The following is a 27,086-nucleotide window of genomic DNA, read 5'->3' on the forward strand; positions in this document are numbered from 1 at the left end:
AGTGGCTTAAATGGATTTGAAATTTCATTTTAAATCTCATGTAGTGCCTCCCAGGCTTTAAGTGTGGAAGTCTTCTAATGATGTATACATGTTTATTTTAATGGCAGAATATTTTAAATTAGTGTAAAGGAGACAATCCAAAAACAAAAAAAACAAAAAGCACTGGATTTTTCCAGCATCAGTGAACATTTGACTAAGTGCTGTGATAGCAAAATTTTATTTTATGTTGTAGAAAATTTTGTTTATTAAAACAATTGGAACTTTGGAATATTTTGATTTTGAACGATTTTCATTAATCTTTAATTTTTCTCATCAGTCAGTAATTGTCTAGCATTATAGTTACTCATGTTTTATGAACCTTTATGGTTTACAAAGCATTTTCATGTACATTTTTGTTATTCAATCCTCATAGCAACCTTATTGATCAGCATTGTCATCCCTATTCTTTATAGATGAGGAAGCAGGATCAAAGAGGTGGTGACTTCCCCGAGACTATTCTGTTACTATTGGTGGTTAACCTTTATTATTTTGATCATACTATGATCTTTCCTCTATAGTTTCCATAAAGGTAGCAGTTTTGTTCTTGATTTTCAAATTTATGTCATTTTGAAAATTAGGTAAATTTCTTGTGAAGCAGTTGTTCTCAGCCAGTTGAGATTTTGCCCCATCCCAGCACATTTACAGTGTTTGGAGAAATTGTTGCTTGTCACAGCTGTTCGGGGTAGGAGACGCAGGTGTTACTGGCATCTAGTGGGTAGAGACCAGGAAACTGCTAAACATTCTGCAATGTGCAGGACAGCCACCACCACAGAGAAAGATCTTGCCCAAAATGTCAATAGTGCCAAAGTTGAGTAACCCTGCTGTCAAGAATAAGACTTGTGAACCCATTCTTAACCTTGATATCCAGACTTTCCATCCCTTCTTATATATCTGTAATGTTGTTCTCCTCTCTCCCCCACAAAATTATTTAAAAACTAGTTTTTGAGAGAGTTTAATATAAAGGTGACTATTCTTAGCACAGGAATTATATGGTGTATTTTAGTACTGTTGCTAAGAATAAACATTAATACTCCTTTAAAAATGTTACATATAAATTAGAGTTTTCTGAAATATAGTTTATGTTCTAGGATGGGAGAAGAAAAATTAAACCAAAACACAAATATTTTACTTCAAACCAATGTTTTTAATGATGTTTTCTTTATTTTCTAGTTTTGTTTAACTTATGTTGAATGCCAATAAAAAAAACATATAGTATTCTTAACTTGTATATAAAGCTTTCAGTTTTTGTCTGTTTTATTTGATGCTCTGCCTATTCAGTTATACCAGGTATGTTTCTTAGAATTATCCAGTCTGTACATATTTGAGGAGAAAATTTGACTTAGAATTGATAGTGTCCTGTCTCTTCCAAGCAAGGTCTTCCAAAGGGACATTTCGAAAATATTTCTTAGACTAGAGGTGATGACGTTATATAACCTAACAATTGACTTGCTATTAAAAGCTTATAATAACTGATAGAAAAAGATATGAGTTACAGATTTTATATAAACACTACATAATTTTTACAGAGGTTTTATTATCAGGTAAAAAAGAAAATCACGTGCTATAGCCCAAAACCCAGCTCTTATGAATAGCATCTGTCAAGTTGGTAATGAACACATACTGAAGGCTTTATTATAAGAAAAAAAAGTTTTAAATGTAAAGACAGGCTCTAAGACATGAGAATATCAAGATGACTATATGAAACCATACTTTAACATGATTAGAAATGCTACAGTACTATCCAAGTTATTAAAGGAAGAATAAGACTAGTAAAATGTACTCTTCATATAACTGTTCTTGTCAATGTTGTTTTTCTAATGGCAAATGAAAGAGCACAAATTTCGCTAGGTCAAGCATTTCATATACAGTACAGTTCTTTTTAAAATGTGCTTGATAACAAAGTATTAAATACTGAATGTCTTATTTTTCGTAACTGAAAGGAATGTTCAAGCATGAGATTTATGCAAAATCACTTGTACACAAAAAGAAACTGCAGTAGATGCTTGTTTCTCTTAATCCTTATGTGCTAATAGTTTGGCAAAATTCTGTTGAAATTTTTTGTCATAAAATAAGTCAGTGGACTTACCATGTGGGAATAGATTTTTGCTTATGTATAATATTACCATTATTAATAGACTTCAAGTATTCCAAATGTAAGCACTTTTTACTTTTATACTAAATGGACATTACCAATTACTAATTATTACTTTCTAAAGTTCCCAAGCTGAACACTCATTCTGCTCAAAACACAGCGAAATGATGCAGGTTGTATTTCCCAGTACTTCACCGGATTGTTGAATAAACTTATTGCACTGTATAAAGATTTCTTCATCTTTGGCACTGTTGGACAGAAGTCGTTCACTCCCACTTTTGTAATTGAATTAGAATGAAGGAAGATTATCTGTTGTAGTAGGAAAAAAGAATGGGTTAAAAAATACACACTAAATATAAAAGGAAGATATTCTGTTTGTAGTTAGCATTTGCTTGTGGGTTTATTCATTTATATTGGTTTGAATATATTTTTCCTTAAAGTAGATATACTCATTTATGCACGTTAAATACCTATTATAGCAACTTGGGCTCATGCAGTGGAGGGTGGCATAGGGCTGGTGCCGAGGCCCGGAGCATACTGCCTGGTCAGCTCAGCCACTTTCTCTCTCTCTCTCTCTCTCTCTCTCTTATTATATATATACTTCAGTGCCATATTTACTATACTGTGTTTAAAAAGTATTAGATATGAGCAGAATAAAATTTAATGCTCCAAATTTAAGCTCACAGTATGAATATGAATAATTGTTAGCTGGCATTTTCTGTGATCAAGGAGTGTAGAACTGCTTTTTTGTAAGTTGTTTTTATAGAGTGAGCTGTCTGTCAGCACCTTAAATGCATATTTGTAATACAGCATCAATAGCTGTATCTTTCATTTGCACCAATGGACAATTCACAATTTTATAAGCTGTGTACATGTCTTTTAAAATTAAATTATTACTCAGAAAGAATGGTGAATGTAGGATCTTTCCTTCGTTCCCTTTAACAGCCCTTCTAATTCTTCCTTTGGCCTTTTCTGGCAAGAGTGAGATTTCTGAGAAATAGAAGCAATCTTTTGCTGGCAAAGCTGAGATATCAGTTCTGACTATTTTTACCTCTACATTCTGCCTTTACATCTTGCTAATGTTGATCGTGAAAACTCTAGGCATTGCTAAAATAAGTTTAAGTTTTGTGTTCTATCCTCCTCTGTCCTATATTAGTTTCGGCGATTTTATGACAGATACTTTATATGCTTCCTGTACATTTTCCCAGAGCAAGATATAGTTTAGCATAGCACTGACCTCAGTGGGAATGAAAACGTGCTGGATGTGGGTGTGTTTACTTTGTGGATGTTTATTGAATTGTACACTTATGACTTGTGTTCTTTTCTGTTTGTGTTATAATTCTATTCATTAAAAAAGAAAAATGCTAGCAAGAATATAGGTAGATTTAGGAGAGATCGGAAGTTGGGATCAGCGTTGTAGAGCAAATTGAGCAAAAATGAGATCAGGGATGGGACAGCTTGAGAGAGGACAAACTCAGGTCATGCTCACTAGCTAAACAGACATCCAAATGCAGCATTTGGAAAAGTCAAAGCAAAAGATGTTGCTTTGAGATGAACACCTGCCTGTAGCACATCCATTTCAATGGCTGTGTCTCAAAAGAATGCAGTGAATAAAACTTGTTTAAGACAGATCAGAAAGAAAGCTAGAAAAAGCAAAGTGGCTCAACACCCAGTTTTTGTTCTCAATGTGTCTTCTGCTTCTTGGAAGATGAAGACTTTGTATAGCAAGGAAAGCACAGGGGAAAAATGGATTAAGATGAAGTTGTATTAAATAGGGATTCTTAATCTGAGATCTATAGATGAGAATCACAGAGATTGTGAAAGTCCAAAAGTTACATGCAAAATATTGTCTTCATTTTTGCTCTTGGGAGGATGTAAAGCTTTATCAGATTCTCCAAGGAATCTGTGACCCTCTCCCAGCCAGTTAAGAGTTGCCAGATTAGAAGGAGAAAAGGTTTTTAATAAGAAAACAAACGACAAAACGTGAACTCATGATGCTCCAAATAGTGACTTTCAGTTAGTTATATATTGTGGTTTAAATGTTTAAAAAAGCATACATACTTCTAACCTAGCACCACACTGATGGTAAAAATACATGAAGCCTAGTCCTCTTTCTCTCACTTGTGAATGTTTCTAAGACAAAAGGACATGTGATCCTTCTCAGTGTCCTCCTGACCAGTCCTGCCTCTGTGTAGCCACCCCCATCCGAGAAGTCTGAAATTATCTGTGTCAGCAACTTTGCCACTACTTTGCAGTTTCAATAGGAGAAACCAGGTGGAAATGGGTCCTGAGGTTTTCAGGGGATGTCTGTGTAGAAACCACTCTCTTTGCATATTACAAAATAGCTAGAAAAGAGGCTTTTGAAAATGTTCTCACCGTAAAGATATAACTGTACGTGGTGATGAATATGCTGAGTACCCTGATTTGATCTTTATACAATATATATGTATTCAAACATTATATTGTGTCCCATAAAAATGTAAAATTACAATGTGGCAATTAAAAATTTTTTTTAATTAAAAAATAAAGAAGAAAGAAACCACTCTCCTAATGCTCTCTTACTTCATAAAACACCTCAATCAACCTGGGAGTCATTATGTTTGAATTACCCTTGCTGCTTGCTTGGTCTTTGCTTGAGGTATACTAATGTGTTTTATAAAAACCAAAGAAAAGTACTAGCTAATATCTACCAAACACAGGTAGAATGTTTTACCTGGAGGTATTTCAACTCCTGTAATCCGGAAGGGATTTTTTTTAGTTTATTGTTTTCCAAGTGTATTTCTCTCACACGTGGTATGTTAGCAAGACTTCCATTTTCAATATCAGCGATTCTGTTGTTTCCTAAGCCCAGCCTAAAAATGATATAAAATGCATCGACTGTTATGCAGATAAACCTAGGTTAGCTGATAGTCAGCTAAAAACACCACAACGTAGTTAGAGTATAAGCCTGTCTTATTTTTGTATACGTTCAGAGAAAGGCATTTCATGGCTTTATGTAAGAACCTATTTTAGTAGGTAACAACCCTCTCCTCCTACTGTCAGAACATTCTTTTTTTATCTAAATTCAACAAAAGGGAAATTTGAAAAGTGTTATTTTTCTTTTTCTACTTGGTTTGCCTCTCCCATTATCATAGACAGTAATAATAGTGGTTCTTTCTAGTTTTCCCTTCACATTCTCCAGTAGCAACAGTGATGATCTTGACTAGGGTTCCTGTACACATTCTCTAAGAAGTTTCATTAATATCTTAATCATACGGACTATCCCTTCTAAGTTAAGATTTTGGGAACTTTTACCTTTGCAGTTCTTTGTATCGTTTAAAATCCTCAAGTTCCACAGTTGAAATTTTATTAAAATCTAAATGAAGCTCCAATAAAGTTGAAGGTAGTTCTAATAAGAATAGAAAGATGTATGTTAGATCAAGTAAGACCAAGCCCCATTGAGTTTTTATTTACTTGTCAAATTTCACGTTATGAATTTAGGCAATTTTTTAGGTATCTACTTTTAAAAAATGTTTTATTATGGAAAATGTCAACCCATATACAAAAATAGAAACTAATATTATGAGGTACGATGCTGTTGCACAGCTTCAACAATTATCTTCATTTTTCTGATCTTGTTTCATCTACTCCATTATTTATTCACTTATTTATCTAATTGTTTTTATTTGTTTAGTCTTTTTTGTTTGTTTTGGCTGGGGTATTTAAAATCAAATCTCATATATAATGTCATTTCACCTGTAATTACTTCACTAGACATCTCTAACTGATAAGGTCATCTTTTTTTGCATAACTACTGTGTCAGTATTACATCTAACAAAATTAACAATAATTCTTTACTGTCATCTAATATTCAGTTACCATAGTTGTCTCACATATATCATTTTACAGTTGATTTGTTCAAGTCAGGATCCAAATAAAGTTCACAGAATACATTTGGTTCTTAACTCTTAAAATTTTTTTCTGTAACGTACTTTCTCCTTTTTTATTTCCTGTTGATTTGTTTCAGGTATTGATTTGATTGAGACACTCATTTTGTGGATTTGGCTAGCAACTTCCGCATATTTGTTTATCAGGACCCTCTAACCCCTTATTTTTTATGACCTGGTAGTCACATTCAGAGACACGATCAGATTTAGGTAGATCAACCTTCCACCTGATGGTCTTTATTTTTATAGCATTTATTCATGATTGCTGTATAAATCCATTCCTTTATTAGGAATTGGAAAGTGGTACTCTCTGATTTTGTCATTCTTTGTGGATTGATTAGCTGGAATTCTTCTCTAAAGAATTTTCCCTTGTCAATTATTTAGTTACTTTGTAATACAGTTTTTACAGAAAAGGCAGCAAAAAAGCTTGATTCCATCACGTAATGAATTGGTACAATCCCCAGAGGTGACCAGTTAAGGTTGTTTGTTTTTTTAAGACATATAAACACAAAGATATTTACTCTATTTAATATGTTCAATCCATTGCATTATTTATTCTTTCAATTAGTCGTGGTGTTTATTTAAATAGAGAAGCACACCTACAGTGCCTGGCACATGGAAGTTGCCCAGTGAATGTTCTTTCTTTCTTTTCTCATACCAGCATAGCCTTACCCCATATTAGTATAAACAAGACCATGCTGAGCGAGACACAGCCTGGAACAGCAGCTCCCTACTCCTGTCCTTCAGGGCTCCCCTCATCCCCTCCCTCTACCGTCACTCCTTTCCTTGTCCTGATTCCTCTTTCCTTGATGTCAACTTCCACCATATGATAGGGATTTTATGTGTAGCATTTGTATTTTTTATTGTTCAGAAATCGGAAGGTAAATATAATATTTTAAGTTTCTTGTAGAAAAACAGCCATCTCCTTCAAAGCTAAATTAAGGTGGTTTTTAATTTGTGTAGTTCTGAAGTAGACATTTTTTCCCTGGGTAGAATTGTCTTCCCACTTTTACTTTAGGTGAAAGATCACCACAAGTGATAATAACAGCTTAGCTGTTCTTTGAATTTCTGTTTATGTTTGTTTTGTTAATCTCTGGATCAGGTGAGTAGTAGAGAGGAGGATATGATGAAGTTGCTGCTTTTACTTGTGGACACTGAAAGATAGAGTTGTTTGAAAGTGAAAATACGTTATTAATCACAGGGGTTATTTCTGACCCAGTGGTCATAAAAGCAGAGCAAGAGAGTGAGAGCAAGCCCTTGTCGGGGACAAGGAAAGCAAGACTTTGAGTATGCGTTCCAAGAAAGGCATACCCTATCCTGCTAATCATCAGACAGGGAGCTTGGAAGTAACAGTTTAGAAAACTGGTCATCTAGAAAACTTAAAAAGCATTTTACTTTGAGATACCAGGCTCTGGCCACATGATAAAGAGCGCAGTGTTCATTCTGGTAATGATTATTGTTATGAGAGGGCATTTCCTATGTGCCAGAGAGTGTCCTCAAACCTTTCTATGTATTGGCACATGGATCTTCACAGCACCCCTGGGAAGAAGATGGATACAGAGTGCCTTGCCCAGAGTACCACATCCCTTCCTGCCAGAGCTGGGGTTGCCCCAGTCTGGCCTCAAAACCTCCACTTCAAACTGTGGCTGCATAGCTGTGGATAGGATCTCTGGCTCCATTCATCTTCCTCTGCTTTCTTCTCTGCAGAATTCTCTACCTCTAACAGGTCCTTCACAGAATGATGGGTATAGATGAGTAAGTGTCAGGAAAGAGAAGGAAAATAAAAAGTTCATTGCTTCTTAATGTTTATTCTCACTGGGAGAAAAAAAGATTATGGTTTAATACTGTTAAAAAAAAAAAAAAGCACTACATATGGCTGTTTATGTGTTTATGAGAAAATGCTAAATTTTATGCACTGAGCAGATATACTGATACAGGGATTTCTAATTGCGTTGTGGTTTTGACAATGTATACTGCACTGTTTTACAACATTACATTTAGTGTCTGTTGAAAGCTGACAATTTGAAAAATACTCTGTCTTGAATAAAGAAAATACAAACCTTTAGGAATTGAGGTCAGTTTTGCTTCTGCAATTCTGATATAGAACACCGTCACCCCTTCAAATGCTCCTGGCTCTATTCCATTATTATCAAGAGGATTTGCACTCATTTCTGTGGGGAAATGACATGATTTAGGACCGATAGGTTGTATATGAAGAAAACACAAAATGCAGAGACACATGCCAAGAATATCCCAAGAAATATGAGCTTCATCATTCCAATTCATTTTCACCCAGTGTATCTGTTTGTATCTATCTACTTTCCTTTCTGTCAGCCTCAGAAAAATACTACTTTGTATTATGTAAACTAGAATGTGTATAACAAGTTCACTAGTTTGCTGTGAATTACTAAATCATTGACATTATCATTCTCTTCTGACCATGGGCATGATAAAGGTTTTGTTGTAGTAATAGTGCATCAGAAAAAAAGACCATCCTTCAGATGATTCAAAATGTTTGTGTTTTCCAGTTACATTTTGTTTGTCTCCTAAGCTTTTTAAAAATTATAAGTTAATTAGAAATTATTTGATTAGCAGAAATATACTTTTGAGGAAGTGTCAGTAAGTGGGGCTATTTTGGTAAGTGCCAGGCACTTGGTTGAATTAAATGAATAAATGAATGAGAATCTTGGTTAGGTATTTTGAATGGATATTGTGAAAAATAGAACAGTTATATGATGGGTGTTAGAAGTAAAATAATGTAAGGCTTAAAATATACAACAAAAATGTTTTCAGCTCAGTAAATTTAAAGCAGATAACCAAAAGTTAGGTGTACATTTCAAGTAATATCTGAATTAACTTTGTACATTATATTTGAGTAGTTTATACAGTATATTAAAAGTACTACCTTTAAGTTAAATAAGAATAACATAGGTTTATTAATTAGGGTCCAATCAGAAACAAAGCACATTAAGTGTTTCAAAGGAGATTCTTGAGAGAGAGAATTACAAAAACCATGTTTTCTTTTAAGTGCTATAAATTTTGTTTAGCATTTTAATTAGTTTTATAGATGTCTTAACTAGGTAAGGATTATTAGATTAAAAAATTAATTTCAGAAATTACCATTCTTAAAAGTTAATTATGGTAAAGTGTTCTACATCTGCATGTTGATTATAATTTCAAGATGTCCCATTCATTTGAAAAACTTACCCAAAACATGTAAAGCATTCATTCCTTTGAATGTGTCCTTTTGTATTTTCTTAAGTTTATTATCATGAATTCTGAGTTCTGCTAAGGATTTGGGAAGATTAAGTGGTATTTCACTTAGTTGATTGTGGGACAAATACAGCCTTCGCAGCTTCTTTGTGGTTAAAAAGGTTTTTGGGTGAATCTTTGTTAGCTTGTTGTTGTTTAGAATTAGAGCCTGGATAAAGCATAGAAAGTGACACAATATTAGAAGTGGATTTGATTTACAAGTATTCTACAATAATTAATCAGTCGTGGAAATCGACATAATTTGTCATTTGTGTACTTGATCAATCACATGAAAAACTTCCCAGTCCATTCTAAGCTTAAAATAAATATTTTCTACTGAGTTAGAACAATGCGAAGCTTTAATGATTGGTGTTATGCCTTCAGTTTAAATACAAGCTCATCTTTTTTATCTTTGAGTAGGTGGTACATGCACATGGTTGCAGCTCCAAGCTCTGTCCAGCCTCCTGCTCACCTTTGTGGAAGTAACCAGTGATATTTTCTTTATCATAACTTAAAATCTATATATTCTACAAAATTATGTTTAGTGCACACCAAATATATATTTGCATAATTGTATCTGTGAAAACCTTTCTTCTTTCATGTTTACAAATGTTTACTATTTCTCTCAGAATAGAAGTCTATAACGAAAAAACTCCTACAGAGTGCCCTCAGCACTCTGGTGTATTTTCAAACAATGGGGAAACAGATCCTGAGAAATGGCTCAATCCCTTCTCAGTTCTTTGGATATTTCTCAGGGCAACATGGCAGCACCCTTGAGAAGGGATCTAATGTCAGAGAGTAAAATAGTTAAACCAATGCGACTGCACTCTCTGCAGCCAAGTCCTTCATGACATGTCTGAGGGTGTGTGGCTATTTGGTGACCAGCTATCTTGGTCTGCTCAGACCATGAGATTCTGGGATGTGGGAATTTCAGGACCAAAACTGTAAAAGTCCTGGGCAAACTGGGACATGTCAGTCACCCTAATAAGTATTTTCATTGCAAAATGTACATAGCTCAGTCTTTTTCTCATGGTCAAATTGTGCAGGAATATTTTTCGGTTTTTCAAAAAATTTTTATTGAATCATAATTGATTATACGTATTTTTGTGGTTCAACATTGATATATGTTGATCAAATCAATATTACTAGCATATATTGTTACAGATTGTACTTATTCTTTATGACCCTTGTCTACTCTCTCCCTAATCCCCTCTTCCTCCCCCCTCCCACCTCTGATAACCCTAGATTTCTTCTCTCCTTCTGAAAGAGGAATGGTTACTCTGTTGATTTGTTGCCTAGATGATCTGTCCATTGCTGAGAGGTATAGTCAGCTCCCCCAATATTATCATAGAGGAGATGCTTCTTCTGTTACTCTGGAATGGGCTTTATGGAGAGAGATATCCTCTTCTTTGGTCTCTGCTGGTGACTCTCCTTGTGTCAATGCACTCCAGTGGCTGATGGACTATCTCTGTGGTGGTTGTGGCATCTAGCTGCTTTCACAGCAACCGTGGTTATTGTGGTGGCTGTGGTGGACCACCCACATGGAGGTGATGTTTTTGGCATGCTCCTTGGCTATGGCGGTGTGCCTGGTTGGGGGGGGGTGTCCAGTGTCCACCTCCATGCCTCAGGTCCCCAGGCAGGCCCCGAGGCACTGGCAGTGTGCCTGGGCCAGAACTAATTTTTTGTCCTTTGCTTACTTCTAAAATGGGGGAACTTCTGGTGGGGACCAGAACTTGAGCTGTGTGGTTTAGCTAAATTGCTGCTTTGCTGCTGATTCCCTAGAGAAGGCTTTTTGTGCAGCTCAGGTTTTAATGATTGACTTTATAGGTACTTCTGGCCCTCCAGAGACCTAGTGCACCTGGGTTGTGTAGAAACTCTGATCTGGGCCTGAGTCTTTTCATCAGACTGCACCCCATGCAATTCTATATTCCTGACCAGTCTCCTCTGAGTGGTCCTTTGCTGATTGGGGTACCAGTCACCTGTCCTTACTGTGCCCCAGTGTTCACCTGGTGGGCCCATCTCCCCCACTGCCTATGCTGCAAACACTTCCAATGAGATGGGCTGTGCACCAGTCCCTTGCAGTGACTCACCAGCCTCCATATGGCTCCTTTTTTTCAGTTGTTGTGGCTCCTTGCTACTTTGTGGGTCCACAGGAACCCTATTAGTGGTCTTGCGGGTCTGGGGGCCACCAAGGCCCTCTTCTCTCCTGCCGCCTTCAAGCAACTTCATCCGAATGGCACAACTGTGGCTTTTGCTGGATCCTGCTCTGTGTGCTCAGCAGCTCCAGCCTTAAAGCAGCCTCAGCACAAGATGATCAGAGCAGTTTTTTCTTTCTCTCATCATGGCTTCTCCTGCCTTCATGCACTCCGTAGGTCTCTCCTCCTCTTCCCCTGAGCTCTAGTGGCCTCTGCTTGGCTGTTGTTGCTTTTTTATAGTTGTAAATTGGTTCATTTGTGGAAGAGAGTGACTCTGGGGACTGTCTATTCTGCCATCTTGACCAGAAGCCTCCTATCTCAGATCTATTTTGAAAGTGGCCTCTGCAGTGCAATAGTGCTGCGCTCAGATACAGGGCCTGTGCTTGAGGCTTGGGGAAATATCATTGCCTTTGATGGCTCCTGCTAAAAGGGTGGTATGCGTAGACACCTTACGCAGATCTGTTTGCTGCTCAGGGTTCCAAATCCCTGCTATGGGTTTCCACCCAGACATAATTTTTGATATTTATCAAGGATGATGGCAGGTTGCTTAGCATCTTCAGGACCCTTTTATCCTCCTCTGTTAGTCCAGATCATCTAATGTTCTCAAGGAGCAACTCTAAATTCATTTCTTTTGTGAATTTTGTCTCCAATCCCATTCTACAACAATTTCTCATTGTTTCCAGACTGATTTAATATGCCTTACTGATATTACTTACATAGTAGTTGTTTTTTCACAGCAGAGATATACACACTTTGGCCAGTCAGAAAACTCCCTTATCTTTTACTTGTTTTATCATTTACCTGTTTCACTCTTGGCCCTTTGTGTCTGTCTCCATTTCCTTACCCTCCTTCCAGACATATTGTTACTGTTAAAAGTTTTATCTGAGAAAGGTTAAGCCTAGGAGAAGAGGTGAAACTACATTTTGTTACCAACTGGTAAAATATACACCTTTCGAAGTGTATGGTACCAACTAAGATTATGTTCTTTCCTTTGGTTACACTGAAAGATGAAGTGGAGGGAATTTAACAATTTGATCACAGAGATGGTTTGTGAACCCTCACTTCACCCATGAAGTATATTTTGCAGAAATTACTACTCTTCATTTAATGATAAGGAAATGGGTAAAGAAAAATAACTGGCTTTTCAGCAAATAAGGATCAGAGCTGGCTCTGCTCCAGCGTGAACATGTGCCTCAGGGAGATCCAACTAGAGTACATAGGGCTTTGTTCATTTTTGTTTTTCCTCTTTTCTGGTTAGAATATGCAGTTGTTGGAGCTGCATAAAAGGAAGGATAAGTAATCCATAGTAGGCTAGGAATTCTTATGTAGCACTGTCAAATGCTGCCCTGGCAGGACAGGGCTGGCAGAGTGACTCCAGTTAAAAATTCCCCAAATGGCTGTCACAGAGCCCCAAATTCATCATTAACAAACAGTGTGGTTATGTATAAGGACAGAAGATGAGAAAAGTATAGCCTTTCAGAAGTAGGACAGCAATTCATGATGAATATGTCTGTGATAACCACAGCTGGAAGTGAGCCGGGGGGTCTGAGAGTGTTTGGGGACCTAAGTCATTCTCTAACTGCATTGTCCTTTGTGTAAGAACCTGAATGCCAAGCAGGCAGCTAAAACATAACAGAGAATTTGTAGAATATCTTAAAAATGTTTTGATTCTCTTTAAAGGCAGGTACTGTGTAAGGTGATATGATTAAATAAATGTTTTATAATTATACAATATACCCACAGTTCCAGTATAGAGCATATACTTTAAAAAATGCTTTACATTAGTACGTTGGGTCAGTCTGCTAATACTAGCCAGACAGTAGTACTAGTTAACAATTGTTGAGCACCATACATGTGTTTTCTCATTTAATCTTAATAACCATTCTATGAAGTCTGTGCTATTGTTACCCTCCTCCTACAGCTGAGGAAGGTGAGGCCAGTTACCCTATTTTATACACCTGGTAGAGCCAAGATTTGATCCCAGGTCCACCTGACTTCAGAACACTCACCCTTAAATACAATGCCATATAAAAGTCGACTAAAAGAAAACCAAGGAGGCTGAAGAAAGCTCCTGACACCTTTATTTCCCAGAGAATAACAGGAATACATGTAGACTAAGTCTCTGGAATACTCCTAAAATGTAATAAAATAATGATATGACAAATTAAATTAAAACCTTTTTATGGCTCTGTGATTAAATATGCCATTAGTTATTATTCTTGTGGTTATGTAAGCTGAATATGGGTTGAAGTGGTAAAAGCATTCATAGGCCATATTTCCAATTTCTGATGATAGAATAATGGTCTTGCTGTTCTCCAGAAGTTTCATTGGTCTGAAGTTAGTGAGGTAGACTGGGAGCATCCTCGGTGGGATCCATTGTGTTATTCCCAATTGTCTTAATATTTAAATGAGGGCTTAGTTATAAAACAAATGTGTGCATATACATGTATATAATATACATGGAAACTGCATATATATATGGAAGCTGTATTTTATATGGATACTTACCAAATCTAAGCTGTCTGCACAGTTTAAAAGGGAAAAGAGCAGTCAAGGCCCTGGCTACTGGGCAGTGCAGTACAAGAGCATGGGCTTTGCAGAGAGGCTGACCCAGGCTCCCTCTGGACATGACTCCTTGCCATGTAGGCTTGATGTGAGGACTGAGCATCCCCCAGTATGCCTCAAACTTGATTAGTGTGCGTGTCCTTAACCCCAGGTGACAGGGTCCCCGCCTTCCTATCACCTGTCACTGTCACCTTCCCGTCATTGGTCATTGGCAGGGTCCACTGTGCTTATCCCAGGTGACCTCACATTTCTCAGATATGGGAGCAGAGCCAGGCCAATGCATGGCAGCAAGGAGCTAGTATGGTTCTGGTATTTTCCACCTTTTTCTGTTTGTGCTTACCTAGTGAAATGGATTGTGTATTAGTAGTTTGACCCCCACTGAGACTATTACGAGGGTGGGAAATCCTATTATGGTAATTGAAAGGTGGGGCCTTGGGGCTGGCCTGTGGCTCACTTGGGAGAGTGAGGTGCTGATAACACCAAGGCCACGGGTTCAGATCCCTATATAGGGATGGCCGGTTAGGTCACTTGGGCGAGTGGGGTGCTGACAACACCAAGTCAAGGGTTAAGATCCCCTTACCGGTCATCTTTTTTAAAAAAAAAAAAGAAAGAAAGGTGGGGCCTTGAAGAGGCGATTAGATTGTAGGACCATGCCACAGTGAAAGGATTAATAATGGTGGTCAGGGGCATGGTTCTAAGGTCTTTAAAAGGAAAGTGCAAGAACTGTTTCTGCTCTTTCTGCCCCGTTTTCGCCATGTTAACACCTTGCATTGCTGTACTCACCTCGCCAGATGTGTTCCCTGGACTGTGGACTTTCCAGCCTCCAAGACTAAGCAATAAATTTTGTTTTCTTATAAATCACCCATTTTCAAGTAATGTATTATAAACAACAGAAACGGACTAATAACACCTAGAGATGACAGGTTTAAATCTGTTTTCTCCAACATAGGCTGAGTGTTTGGGGAATGGCCCCTAAGAGCCATTCCTGGCTTATCATCTCAGGTAGTGCAGAACTGAAGCTTTCCTCTCACAGCACACCAAACTCAGCAAGGCAAGAGCAGTGCTGAAGGGAAGAGATGATACTGCCACGGCTCTGGCTCTCTCTTCAAACCGAATTTCAGATTAAATCAGAAATTTTACTTGCTAAAATCTAGAAGGCTCAACAGTTTAGATAGAGAAATAGTAATCTTTTAAATCGTAGAAAATTAATGTTGTTAATAAGTACAGTAAGGAAAAAATTCTTTTTCATCTTCAAAGTCCAGGAAAGAAGCCATATACATATATGTATGTAAGGGATACACGTATACAGAAGTCAATTAGACATATTCCTTGTGCTGCTGTGAGAGATTTGTGCTATCTTAAGATAAGTCAACAGATTTGGGTAAAGATTTCATACATTCTTTGCTAGTGATTGCTGTAAATAATTATTTTCCTGTTTGTTTTAATGTATAGTGACTGTTATTACCTGAACAGATTTTGAGCTCATTTAAGGAAACTTTAAACTCTTAACCCACTGCCTTTCACCTGGCTGTTATTCAATAAACATCAGTTGAATTAAATTATTAATTGAATTAAATCTATAATTTTTAATTGACTAGAACCCTGCCGAATTCAGGGATTTTGTCGTTCTTCTTGCACAGAAAAATAAGACTTGTTTATAGTAATGTGATATAATTAATCATTTTAGCAATAATATAGATAGATGTTCATTTAAATATTTGAAAATTTGAGCATATATTCTTACGTAAAGTGAAGTGAGTCCTTTAAAATCGTTTTCTTTGATTTCCTTAATTTTATTGTTTTGAAGGTCAACCATTCGAGTATCAAATGGAATGTTGCTTGGGACTGAGGTCAAACCTGAGAAATAAACAAACATGTCATGTACTACGAGTCATGCTGAAAATAAGATTACTAATGTGGTAGAAATGTACATTTTAAAAATTCGTAGTTATTAAGTAACAGGTGACAACAGTTGTAACAGATAACAAAAACTTTGCTTTCTGGAAAGGCCTCAGGACTTTTTAAAGTAACTTATTTATTTTTCCAAGGTGTCTAGCTGTCACCACTCATCTGCTCCAAGGTGAAATAAATGGAGGTAAGTTAGGGCTGCTTTTATGACTGTGAGGAGGTGACCAACAGCTGAGGTGCAAGTTCTAATGATGCACTTTTGGCTGAGGAATATTAGCTATACTATTTATACTGTTCATCCATCAATCCATCTTTATTTATGTATTTAAAGTGAGTTGCAGATATTCGTACACTTCTGACAGAAACACCCTTACTCCTGAAGAGTAGTCATGTATTTAATAGCCCCAAATTGAAGAACTGAATATCAACATTCTACTCTACAGACATATGTACTTCCCCCCTCCGAACATTAAAATTGACAGCTCTTTTAAAAATTTAAGCATACATAGGAAGAGCAAAAGGGGAGTAACGTGATGAATTAGCAAGGTAGAGGGATGGTTTCGTTTGTTAGAATAGATCAATTTTTCCATTTTATAGGAATAGGAGATTATTTGTGTTTTAGGAAATGAAGCGGAAGTCTTGTAGGAAGCTGAAGGTTCCACAGAAAGGATTGTCTTGGTAACACAGATTTTTACAAACCTATTCCTGCTCTGCCCTTTTTGCAGTCAGTTGAAGCTCTGAAAAGAGTTTTATTTCCTGATGGAGGAAGTGTAACAAGTGCACAAACTCTTTTCATCATATGTTGTGGGGGAGGGGAGGTATGTGGGTCTGCTGATGGCATATCTGACTGTCACATGTGTCCTTAAGGTATTTTGTTTACCAAAAGCTAAATGTTCAGGAGACTATGTAATAGAAATGCTACTGTCTGCCATGAGGCAGCTTGGCTTTCTTAGGTTTTTGATGACAGGTATGTACTGGAGCAGCTCTATAATGTTTCCTTCAATACTTTACATTGGAAGCAGGTGACTGCCCTGGAGCAGCAGATATGGAGGCCAGCATGTGGGGATGATCACACTAAAGATAAACGTCTCCTAAAGATAAACATTCTCCATCTTACCCAGAATCTACCCAGTTTACATCTAGCAGGGTCAAAGCAGATACACACATTTTTATACTGGATTTTTTTATTTACATAGTTCTTTGACTCTGCAAATTGATGGTATTGTTTTTTCTTGTCTGAGATGCAGCGTAGTACATTCTTATAATTCCCTAGCTCTAACCTCTTCTCACACCCAGGATCTGTCTCAGCTTCTGCGTTTCTCGTTCCTGCTGTTCATTCATTCTGATGTGCTTCCAGACTTGTTTTCCTAAATGTTACTTGCATCTTGTTATCTCTTTCTCACGAGAGTGCCAAAGGTAAAGCTTAAAACTCCCTTTTTTTCTAGCCTGTCTTTTCTGTTAAACTTTCCCAATTACTCTAGCTTATGATACTCTTCCCTTTTTCTGAATGCTGTTAGTTCACCTCTCTCATTTTGTCACATAATTGCAAGTTTTATGAAAGTCTCTAGAGTGGACTGTAATGTGCTTTGACTCTTACCATGAATGCTGACAGTAGTAAATGAGTCTAAAGCTATTAGGGGCACCATCTTCTCATGTGGACTCATGAAATAGCCCTAAATGAGCCATCAGCCCTGGATGGGAGTTGTGCATAGACCTTGACCTCCACAGAGAGCAGGGCATAGCTGTCCCCTTTTTTTGGAAATAGCTGAGGATAACAACTCTTGATGTGCATTCCCATCACGTCCCTCTCTGAGCAGGGCATGAGTGTGCTTTTGAGTGCTCCTTCATTAGCAGTATTAAAAATAATAAAAGACTCAGAGAATTATAAATTTTAAAGAGACTTTAGTTCAGCCACTTTTCTAGGCAGTTCTAAATCCAAATCATTCAAGACAAATAGAACATTATGTTTAAAATATCTAGATTACAGATTTCACAGACTTTCAATAACCCATTTTATTTTTCTGAACAGGCAAGTTATTTCATCATAGATTTTACTGGAAAGCACTGTCTCAACCTGCTAACACCCTGCAATGAAACTTCAGTGATATCTATTCTTTCTGTAGGAAATTAAAATGCAGTGCTTTGATTTAATTCGGAAGAGAAGGAAATGTTCTATATATAAAATTCCCATTGTTTCCCTCTGATTTTCTGGATTTTTAAAATAAGTTTGGGTGTACTTTGGGGTTTGCTATACTTTCCACCTAAACATTTATTTATTTATTTATTTATTTTTTAAAAAGATGACCGGTAAGGGGATCTCAACCCTTGGCTTGGTGTTGTCAGCACCATACTCAGCCAGTGAGCAAACCGGCCATCCCTATATAGGATCCGAACCCGTGGCCTTGTTGTTATCAGCACCACACTCTACCAAGTGAGCCACGGGCCACCCGAGTGAGCCACAGGCCGGCCTTCCATCAAAAAATTTAAATGAAGAAGTCATTTATAGTCAATGAGATGATTTTTGAAATTTCAGTGAGGACTTTTCCCATCCTTTAAATTTTGTCAGAACAGTATCATTCCTCAAAACAAAGTTGATTAATGTTCTTACCTAGATCAGAACAGTGTACAACTCGTGAGTAGCACTGACATCCAAATGGACACATTGGAAACAGATCGAATGGGAAAAAGGAGTTTCTTGGCTCTCTTGTTGGAAAAAGAGAGTTGTCGTCATCATCGTCATCTATGTCTTCCATGTCCTTGAGCATCATATTCTTCAGTGTCATGTACGAAGGGCTAGAGAAGGGTTTGGCAGAGCACAAGACCAGGAACAGTAGGAGCATGTATTCCTTCATGTTGTCTTAGTGTGGAGGACCAACCTAAAGACTAGATAGACATTGACTATTAAGTTAAAGTTTAAATAGATATAATTCCGGCATCTGTACATTTCTCGGTGCTGGCAAGAGTACAATGGAATGGCATTCTTATCCATTGCTATCTAGTGTGCGAGTAAATTTATAAAAAAACTTTTCGGAAAGCACTTTGGCAGTATGCATTGGGAGCTTTAAAAATATCTGTAATTTTCACTCAATAATTTTACTTTTTAGAATCTAGTCTCAGGAAATAATTCAGAATTGCACAAAGATGTTCATCACAGAATTATTTATAATAGTAAAATAAAGATAATTCTAATGCTTAAAAGGGAATAGTAAAATAAAATAGGGTATATTTATTCCATGAGATATTTTGAAACTCACAAAATGTTTGCAAACACATTTAGCAATATAGAATATTGTTTTTGTGAAATAAAAATGGCCAATATAAAAAATCCAGAGTACTTGCAAACTCTCATAAGCAAACCAAAACCAAAAACAAACAAACAAAAAAAAACTCTGGCAAGAATATACTTGATTGGTGATAAACTCTGAGGGGTAGAACCATGGAGGACTTGTGTCTCCTTTTTTTTTTTTACTCTAATTCTTATAATGAGCAATAAGTATTTTACAATTAGAAAACGAATCAATGTTTTTGCAAACAAACATTATTTATACCTAAGTCTCTATTCCCCAAATCCTTCCATTTCCTTAATATCTATATCTTTTTCAAAGAACTGTCTTCAGCCTCCCCGTAGACAATATCTGGAAGTTTTCCTTAACTGATTTCTTTCCAGTCTCCCCAACCTCACCCTCATCGAGTTGGTCACTTTTTCCACAATGTCATTGGGATCATTATCCTTCTCATCTGTTCCATCCTTTAGTACCTGACCTGATCCATCTGATGTCCAGACTGTTCTTTCTGATTCATTTTTCCACTGAGGTCTGTTTGTTTGTTTGGTTTTGGTGGGGGTCAGGTGGTTTTCAGTTGTATTTTTTAAAGCTCTCACAAAATCGAATATGTGAATGAGAACCTTCAGAGCGTAGATTCATTGCCATCTGATGGGTAATATTCCCACAGGTGTATTTACAGATCATAGTTTCTTAACTATCACCTGTGAGACTTGCACATCCTTAGAAATTTTCAAGAATTAAAAACATTATGAAATCATCCAAAACAGGTGTATCCCAGAGATGCCCATTGGTCAGACCAAGTCCTGGCAGGAAGGCATCCACTCACCACCAAAGCAGAGGGCTCCTGAGAATGTCCTTCAGCCATAGTCACCTAATAGTCCACAGGGCCTGCCATTGTCTGAGTGCCAGGTAGCAACTGAGCTGCAAGAGACTTCCAGAGTCAGAGTTGGTCCAGCTCAGGACCCAAATCCTGAATTATACCAGCTGGTTATAATTTCCTAGAGCCCAGGAATCAGCTCTAACATCTCTCCATGGGCTTGCTTTTTCCTGACTTAGGAATCAGAAATGAATTTATTAATTTTATTAAAATATTAGTATATGGTATGCCTTTTTCAGTCACCAGAGGAGGGTTTTAAAAAATCCTACTTTCATTAGTTATTAATTTGATAATTACATTATTTAGTTCTTCATATGCTCCAAAAATCTAAATGGTAACGTGAACATTTGCCTGCTGGTAGCTGGATAGCACTGGCCAGGTATGTGTGTTATCCCTGCAGTAATCTGCACTTGATTGTACTAGGAAAGAGATTACAGGACAGATGTGAGAATAGCAAGAGCTTTTCATATTTTAATAATTCTATTCTGAATGTCATTTCAAAACTAGCCTCCCATCTGTATACTACGTTGTGGATCTCTCAATTGAGAGCTTATTCTAGGCTCATTCCTCACGTTAAATAGGAGGTAATAGGGCTTAGAATTTAAGTGACTTCCCTAGGGTCACTGACCAAATAGAAATGGGGCCAGAGCTAGGGCTCATGTGTCCCAAATCCTTGTTCTGTGCACTTTCTGCTATAGCCCACACAGAGGGTCTTAGTTCTTTTATCTAGAAATGTAGCGGCTTCAGAGGCACACTCTGTTCTCTCTTATCGATCCAGCCCACAAATTGCTGTTCTGTATGCATCTATACAAAAAGGGGCACCAAATAGCTTGGACTGGGAGGGCAGAGGGTAGAATGATTGTGTCAGATGTGTGCAGTGCAGAGTGAGATTGCGCCGGCAACACAGGGCTCAGTGGCTTCTGTTGGACAGCCCCAGATGAGAATAACCAGCTGCAGCTGACTATCGTACCATAGCAGTTGTAGGGCATCCCTCCCAGCAGACAGGCTGATATTCCATATTCTGGTCATCCTGGGAATCCTGGCGTGGGATACTGGTGAAGGTGGCCTGGGCTTCGCTTTTAGTATCACTTTGTCCCTGGCACAGTGTCTCTGCTTCTTGGCTGCCTGCCTAACTTTGACCCATTGTATTTTTTGACCTCAGGCTTCTGTGTGATTCCTGTCTCCTTAATGCTTAGTTCCCAGCTTTGCCTTGACCTTCAAAAGGCACACTCGGTAGGAAATTCTGCTCTTGGGCCTTAGCTAAATCAAAGCTTGTCCCTGATTCTACTTTATTCTTTAACATTCTCACATTACAGCTCTATCTTCTAGGTGCACAGCTGCTCTTGACCTTGTCTGACCTCAGCAATGGGAAGCTGTAGAATTATAGTGTCATCGGAGGTCCTGACTCTAGCTTTGTCTGAGGTTGCTGGAGTTGTTCAGTGGGCATTTCATCAGGCACCCACCATGCCCCCGTGTCAGGATGCTGAAGCACACCTCCCTCCCCATCCTCTTCTCTCCCACACTTCCCTACTCAAAAAACAAAAAAACCACAAAACCACAACTCCTAATCAACTACTCTCAGGAAAGTATGGATTGTTGTTGAAGTTAACACTTGAATGTCAGGTGCATTAATAGAAAACTAATAAATAAAATGCCTAGATTAGTAAACAGAACAGTCAATAGACAGCGTCCACTATATATACTGTGACTTGAGGAGGGGTGGGATCTGGGAACTTTCACACTCGTTGTGTGGTACCCAGAGCTGTGAAAGTAAAATCCTTCACCATTTGCCTCATAACCCGCAGTTTATTGTTTGAGACCCATAGAACTAAAGACATCTATAAAAACATACATGCATATGAAAAAGGATTGAAATAGAATATACAAACCTAAGTAAGAGGGATAGTGGGATTATGAGTGAAGCATTTTTTTTTCTTGGGCGTAGTTTTTTAATTATGTTGCTTTTAAAATATTTTAAATATCAGTCTGCCAACAGAATTTCCTTTGCTTTGGTTTTACGTATACTTTTGCCTTTTCCTGCCACTTCTGTGGCATTAGACTGGTATCACAATTGGTATAGTTAAAGGTTTCCCATATATACTCTTCTGGTTTGTCTCCCCCCCAAAATTAAACAAAAACATTTGCCTGGAAAATTGTTCAGGGGTTCACAGTTTCTTGAGGCCTAACCCCATTTACTGTGATCTATGATAGATGAAGATTTTAATGAAGTTATTTTTTAAGTCAGTTGGTTGTTTTATTTCAAGTGTTTTCTCATAGAAACTTTGAGCCATATGGGTTTTAGATTCCCAGTCTAGACTAGAAAAACCTATTTAACACATAATATACCTGAAATATAGAACGAAGAAAACTATGGAACTTACAATCAGTATGTATAACAAGAGGAAAGTGTTAGAGATCCAAAGTGGAGTGCCAAGAACACATCTTGGTTTTCCTTGTGGCCTGGCAGTGGGACTGAGGACTGGCCTCCACTCCTTTGCATACCACATGCTGATTTCCCAGATTCCTTCAGCCTCATGCAAAGGCAGGAGAGTCTCCCCCAGTGCTGGGTAGAGGTTTGAGATGAGGAACATGATCAGGAGCAGAGATGGGAGCTGAAAGGATAAGGAGAAGGCGGGGAAGGAGAACAGTGGTGGGCTTGCTCCTCTTCTACATCAGCTTCTGGGTTGCTGACCAGACAACTCATGGCATCAGGAGAAGCATCAGCCAGGGTTCCTCCCTTTCACCCTCTCTTCTTTCTTAGACTAAGACCTTCCCTGCCTTTAATCAAAACTGAGGTAAAATGGAAATGTGAATTTGAGACTTCTGCCTGCTAGTTTAGGCAATAGCATTATCTGTAGCAGTTTGGAAGCATTCAATTGCTGATGGTGGGGGCAGGCTACCTGTGTACAGTAGCTAGGCCCTTCCCCTGGTGAGTGAGTGATGGAGCCCTGTGGAAGCATCTAGTTGAAAATCCTTCCCGGTGGTGGAGGTTCCAGAACATTCTGCACCAGGGAGCATATCCACTGTGCTTGAATAGCTCCAGTGAAAGGATTCATAGGGAGTGCACCACCTCCAGGCATCAGCTTCCCTATTGCCCATCTATGGCTGTTAGAAAAGTCTTTATATTGAGGGCCGAGCCCGTGGCGCACTCAGGAGAGTGCAGCGCTGGGAGCGCGGCGACGCTCCCGCCGCGGGTTCGGATCCTATATAGGAATGGCCGGTGCACTCACTGGCTGAGTGCCGGTCACGAAAAAGACAAAAGACAAAAAAAAAAAAAAAGTCTTTATATTGAGACCAAAAATGCCTTCTGGCAAACTTGGGTTTTTGTGCTATTTCTGGCTTTTGTTAGCCATATAAAATTAATCTACTCTTTTTGCATTCTTATATCCTGGTTGGTTACAAAGAAAAGTCAGGCCAACCTTTTCATCTCATGTTCCTGGGTCTCTTCCACAGCCTTGATAAGTACATGTGATTGTAGGTCCTAAGCCTCTCCCTATTCCAGCTATGCAATTGTTTACCAATAGAAAAATATTAGAAGGTATAGAAGGGAACACTGTATAGCAGTGTTTTTTCCTATTATTCAGACAATATAGAGAATGTTTTTTCGTATTTAAGATGATGTGACTGACTTACTTGTTTTATTTTTAAATTTTGAGTTTATTAATATGGCTCAAGCTCTGTTTTATTGGTTTTGGCAACATTTAGATTGCGTTATTTTTAAAACCTTTAAAAATATTGGTATCTTGTTCTCAGTAGGACTCAATATTTCCCTGATTTAGACCAGTTTTGCCAGTGTTATCTACCCTTGGAAAGCTTTGGACTTTGGTTTCAAATTTCTCTTAATTAGAATACTGTTTAGAATATTATTCCAGTGCTACTGCTGTTACTAATAAATCATAGTAGTTTATAGCTAAGAGAGGCCTTTCGAGACTTTCCCTCCAGGGCTCTTTTTACAGAGGAAGAAGCTGAGGCTTGGGGTGTCCAAAACTTACTGGAGGTAGTGGAGCTGAGGGCTGACCTCCTCACTGCTCATAGATTATGCTTTCCACCATACTGCACAGCCTCATCTAAATGGATTCTAATCTCATAGTTACCTCCAGACAGTAAACAGACTTTCCTCTGCAAAAGACTCGGTGAGAAGGTTTGACCAGGTTCTCAAAAGAGTTAATAACAGGACTGGAAATATACCTAAGAAGTATATAAGCTTCCTTTTTTCCACTTAACTGATCCACAAACTTAGAATGGAAAATTTGTCTAAGTGAAATGGTATTTCCTTTCAGACACTATTATTAGGTAAAGTCACTGTGTTTTTAAATCTCATGTTTAAAAGTCCAACTTTTTCCATTTAGTCCTGTCAGTTCACAGGTACCAGTAGTAGTTTTCAGTATATAAATGTGATACAACATGCTCCGTATCTCACAGAAGGCATCCAAACTAAATTCAGGTATAATCAAGGCAAAGTCTTATAAGCTAACAAATGAGTTAAAAATCGAAGCATGCTTTTAGAAACTTATTCACAGTGTGATTTGTTCCTGGATACTGATATTTTTAAAGACAACAACTACTTTCTTAAAGAAGTAGTTAATTTTACCTTAGAAGTATAAGTAGCATTGTGATTAAAGAACTTCTGGCTGCTTTTCCTTTTATACTAATTTTTCCCTTCATCAGTTTTTCATTATGTCTAGCAACCTAGCTGCTCTCTTAAACAAAAAACTCTCACTTGTCTGTTCTTCTGATGTTGTCTAAAGACTTGTGCTAGTAAAGTTTATTGATTTTGTCTCCAACCTCAGTTCAGGTATTGGAATATTCATTTTTAATGTAATGGTTAATTGTAACAGAAGACTGCATATCCTCTCTTCTTTCCTTTACTTCATTATATTGCTTAATGCCAAAAACAAACTAAAAAACATCAAGATGTATTTACATATGTGTAGACTTGTGATTTCTTTTTCTTTTCTTTTTTTTTTTTTTTTTTTAACAACTCAGTGATTCTTGGTGGGATTTAAAAAAAAGCCACTTTATTTTTAGAGAGATATAAACCCCTCAGGTTCTTTATGACTCACTACACCATGTTGCCTCTGTTTCTTGGCTGCCACACCTCCAAATAGATTAACATGAAAGAATGCCATGCTCTGTTTAGATTACTAGGGAGTAGAGTACCAAATACATTATTATTGCTTTTTTTTTTTTTTTTTTTTAAATCTAAGATTTAATGAAAATTTATTTTGGGAGGGGACAAAAGAAATCTTCGAATGTGTTAAATTTTGACTGTATGGATTCTGTGGAAAAGAGTCCCTAATCTTTAATATTGAATATAGAGCTTGTTAAACTATTGCTGATAAGTATTCTAAGAATTTCATGGAGTTCCATTTTAACTGTCCAGTACCACTTCATTACATAAGAATAAAAGACATTTGTTTATCAAAGAAAAATATGGATATTCAAATGTGTAATATTTGTATAATTCACACATTATAGAAACACATAAGGAATATCATAGTTTTATATTTGGAAAAATATTTAGTGTTCCACTTAATATGTCTGCGATATCTTCAAACTTCATTAATTATTAAAGTAATATTTTCTTGAAAGAACATGCAAGATGTTTATTTAAATTATTTTAAAAATCAATCATGTTAACATTTATGGTAATGCATAATAACAGGCTTTCACTTAACTCTAAAAAGAGGTCACATAATTATATTTAAAATAAATTCATATATATGACATAAAACAAGTAATTTTAGGTACAAATTTAGGTTTGTATTTAAATGCTGATTTTTAAGAAATATAGAGATAAGCTTTAAACTTTATCATATTATTGATAAGCATTTAGTAATAATATTAAAGTCTCCATAGCATTGACTATAAAATAATTGTACACTGGTACATGTAAGTCAGACATGAAAACATACCTTGTCAGAAGAAAGCAGTCCTCTTGGAATTAGAATTTATCCACCATGTACTACTTGTCTATAATGTAAATGTTCTTAGGGACTATTTAAGAAGAAAAGATGAGAAAGTGTTACATTTAAAAGAAAAAACACCCTTCAACACAGTCTCTGGTGTGGCTGCACCCTGGGTGATACTGAAATAAGCTGCCTCCACAGATTAGTCCATGTTAGTACTGAGGAGCGAGATTAAAACTTGTTACTGCTCATGTGTTTTCCATCACTGTTTGTATCGTAGCCAAGACTTTTAGCTAAACTCTAGACGTCTACTGGAAGATTCTGAAGAAAAAAATGAGTTTAATAATGCATGGCAAGTGGCCATTGAGAGTGCATTCAGTCATTTAAGAAATACCTGATTTGAAAAAATAGTTTATGAAATTCTTAAGTGAATGAATACTTACAAGTTAGTTTCAAAAATCACTCACCCTATCTAGACTAATAAAGTATTTATCATTCTAACTAAAGAATACCGATATTATTGAAGTATAAACCCAAACTCCACATGTACTTGAGAAAGAAGCCATGCTTTTGTTTTCTTTGAGTGACTGAAGCTATTATATTAAGCATATTTCTCAAGATTTTTTAAAAAATATTTTAGCTTTGAAAAGTTTTTAGCCCTGCTATAGGCATGTCAGGGGAACTGCAGACCAGGCTCTGCAAGCTGCTTCCTGGCCCCAGCATATATTGTATGATAAGACAGGCATGTGTGTCCAGGTGGCATCGGGATCTGCACAGCTTTCCATTTTCAAGAGAATATCAGCTGAAACCTCACTGGTGTCTAGGGAGCCTTGAGAGCAGGGACGATGCCATTCCTGAGAGGAAAATCATTATTGGTGCCCCCTTTTCCACTCACCCCAAGAGATTGCCCAATTCCCACATCAACTAAGACATAATTCTTCAAGAGAGGATGTTTTTCTAACTCTAGTAGCAAAGACTAGTGACAAAGACTCACTGGTGTAGGCGGATCTTCCTGATCGTTGTATAGGTTTGGTAGTCT

The 27,086-nt window shown here is 37.3% G+C and overlaps 2 protein-coding genes across 3 annotated transcripts in view; one reads left to right on the top strand and one right to left on the bottom strand.

Moving 5' to 3' along the window:
- Positions 1-27,086, top strand: part of CENPP (centromere protein P) — a 247,727-nt gene that overhangs the window by 111,086 nt on the left and 109,555 nt on the right. The gene's annotated exons all lie outside the window — the stretch shown is intronic.
- On the bottom strand, positions 1,230-26,245 carry ASPN (asporin). Its single transcript, XM_063100393.1, has 8 exons — positions 26,054-26,245; positions 18,586-18,860; positions 15,814-15,926; positions 9,265-9,478; positions 8,118-8,228; positions 5,426-5,519; positions 4,845-4,983; positions 1,230-2,440 (listed from the first exon to the last, which is right to left on the bottom strand). Exons 2-8 carry the CDS (start codon positions 18,827-18,829, stop codon positions 2,243-2,245), a joined length of 1,113 nt encoding a protein of 370 aa, XP_062956463.1. The 5' UTR covers positions 18,830-18,860; positions 26,054-26,245; the 3' UTR covers positions 1,230-2,242.

Source organism: Cynocephalus volans, chromosome 6, assembly GCF_027409185.1.
Source record: "Cynocephalus volans isolate mCynVol1 chromosome 6, mCynVol1.pri, whole genome shotgun sequence".
Lineage (NCBI taxonomy): Eukaryota > Metazoa > Chordata > Mammalia > Dermoptera > Cynocephalidae > Cynocephalus > Cynocephalus volans.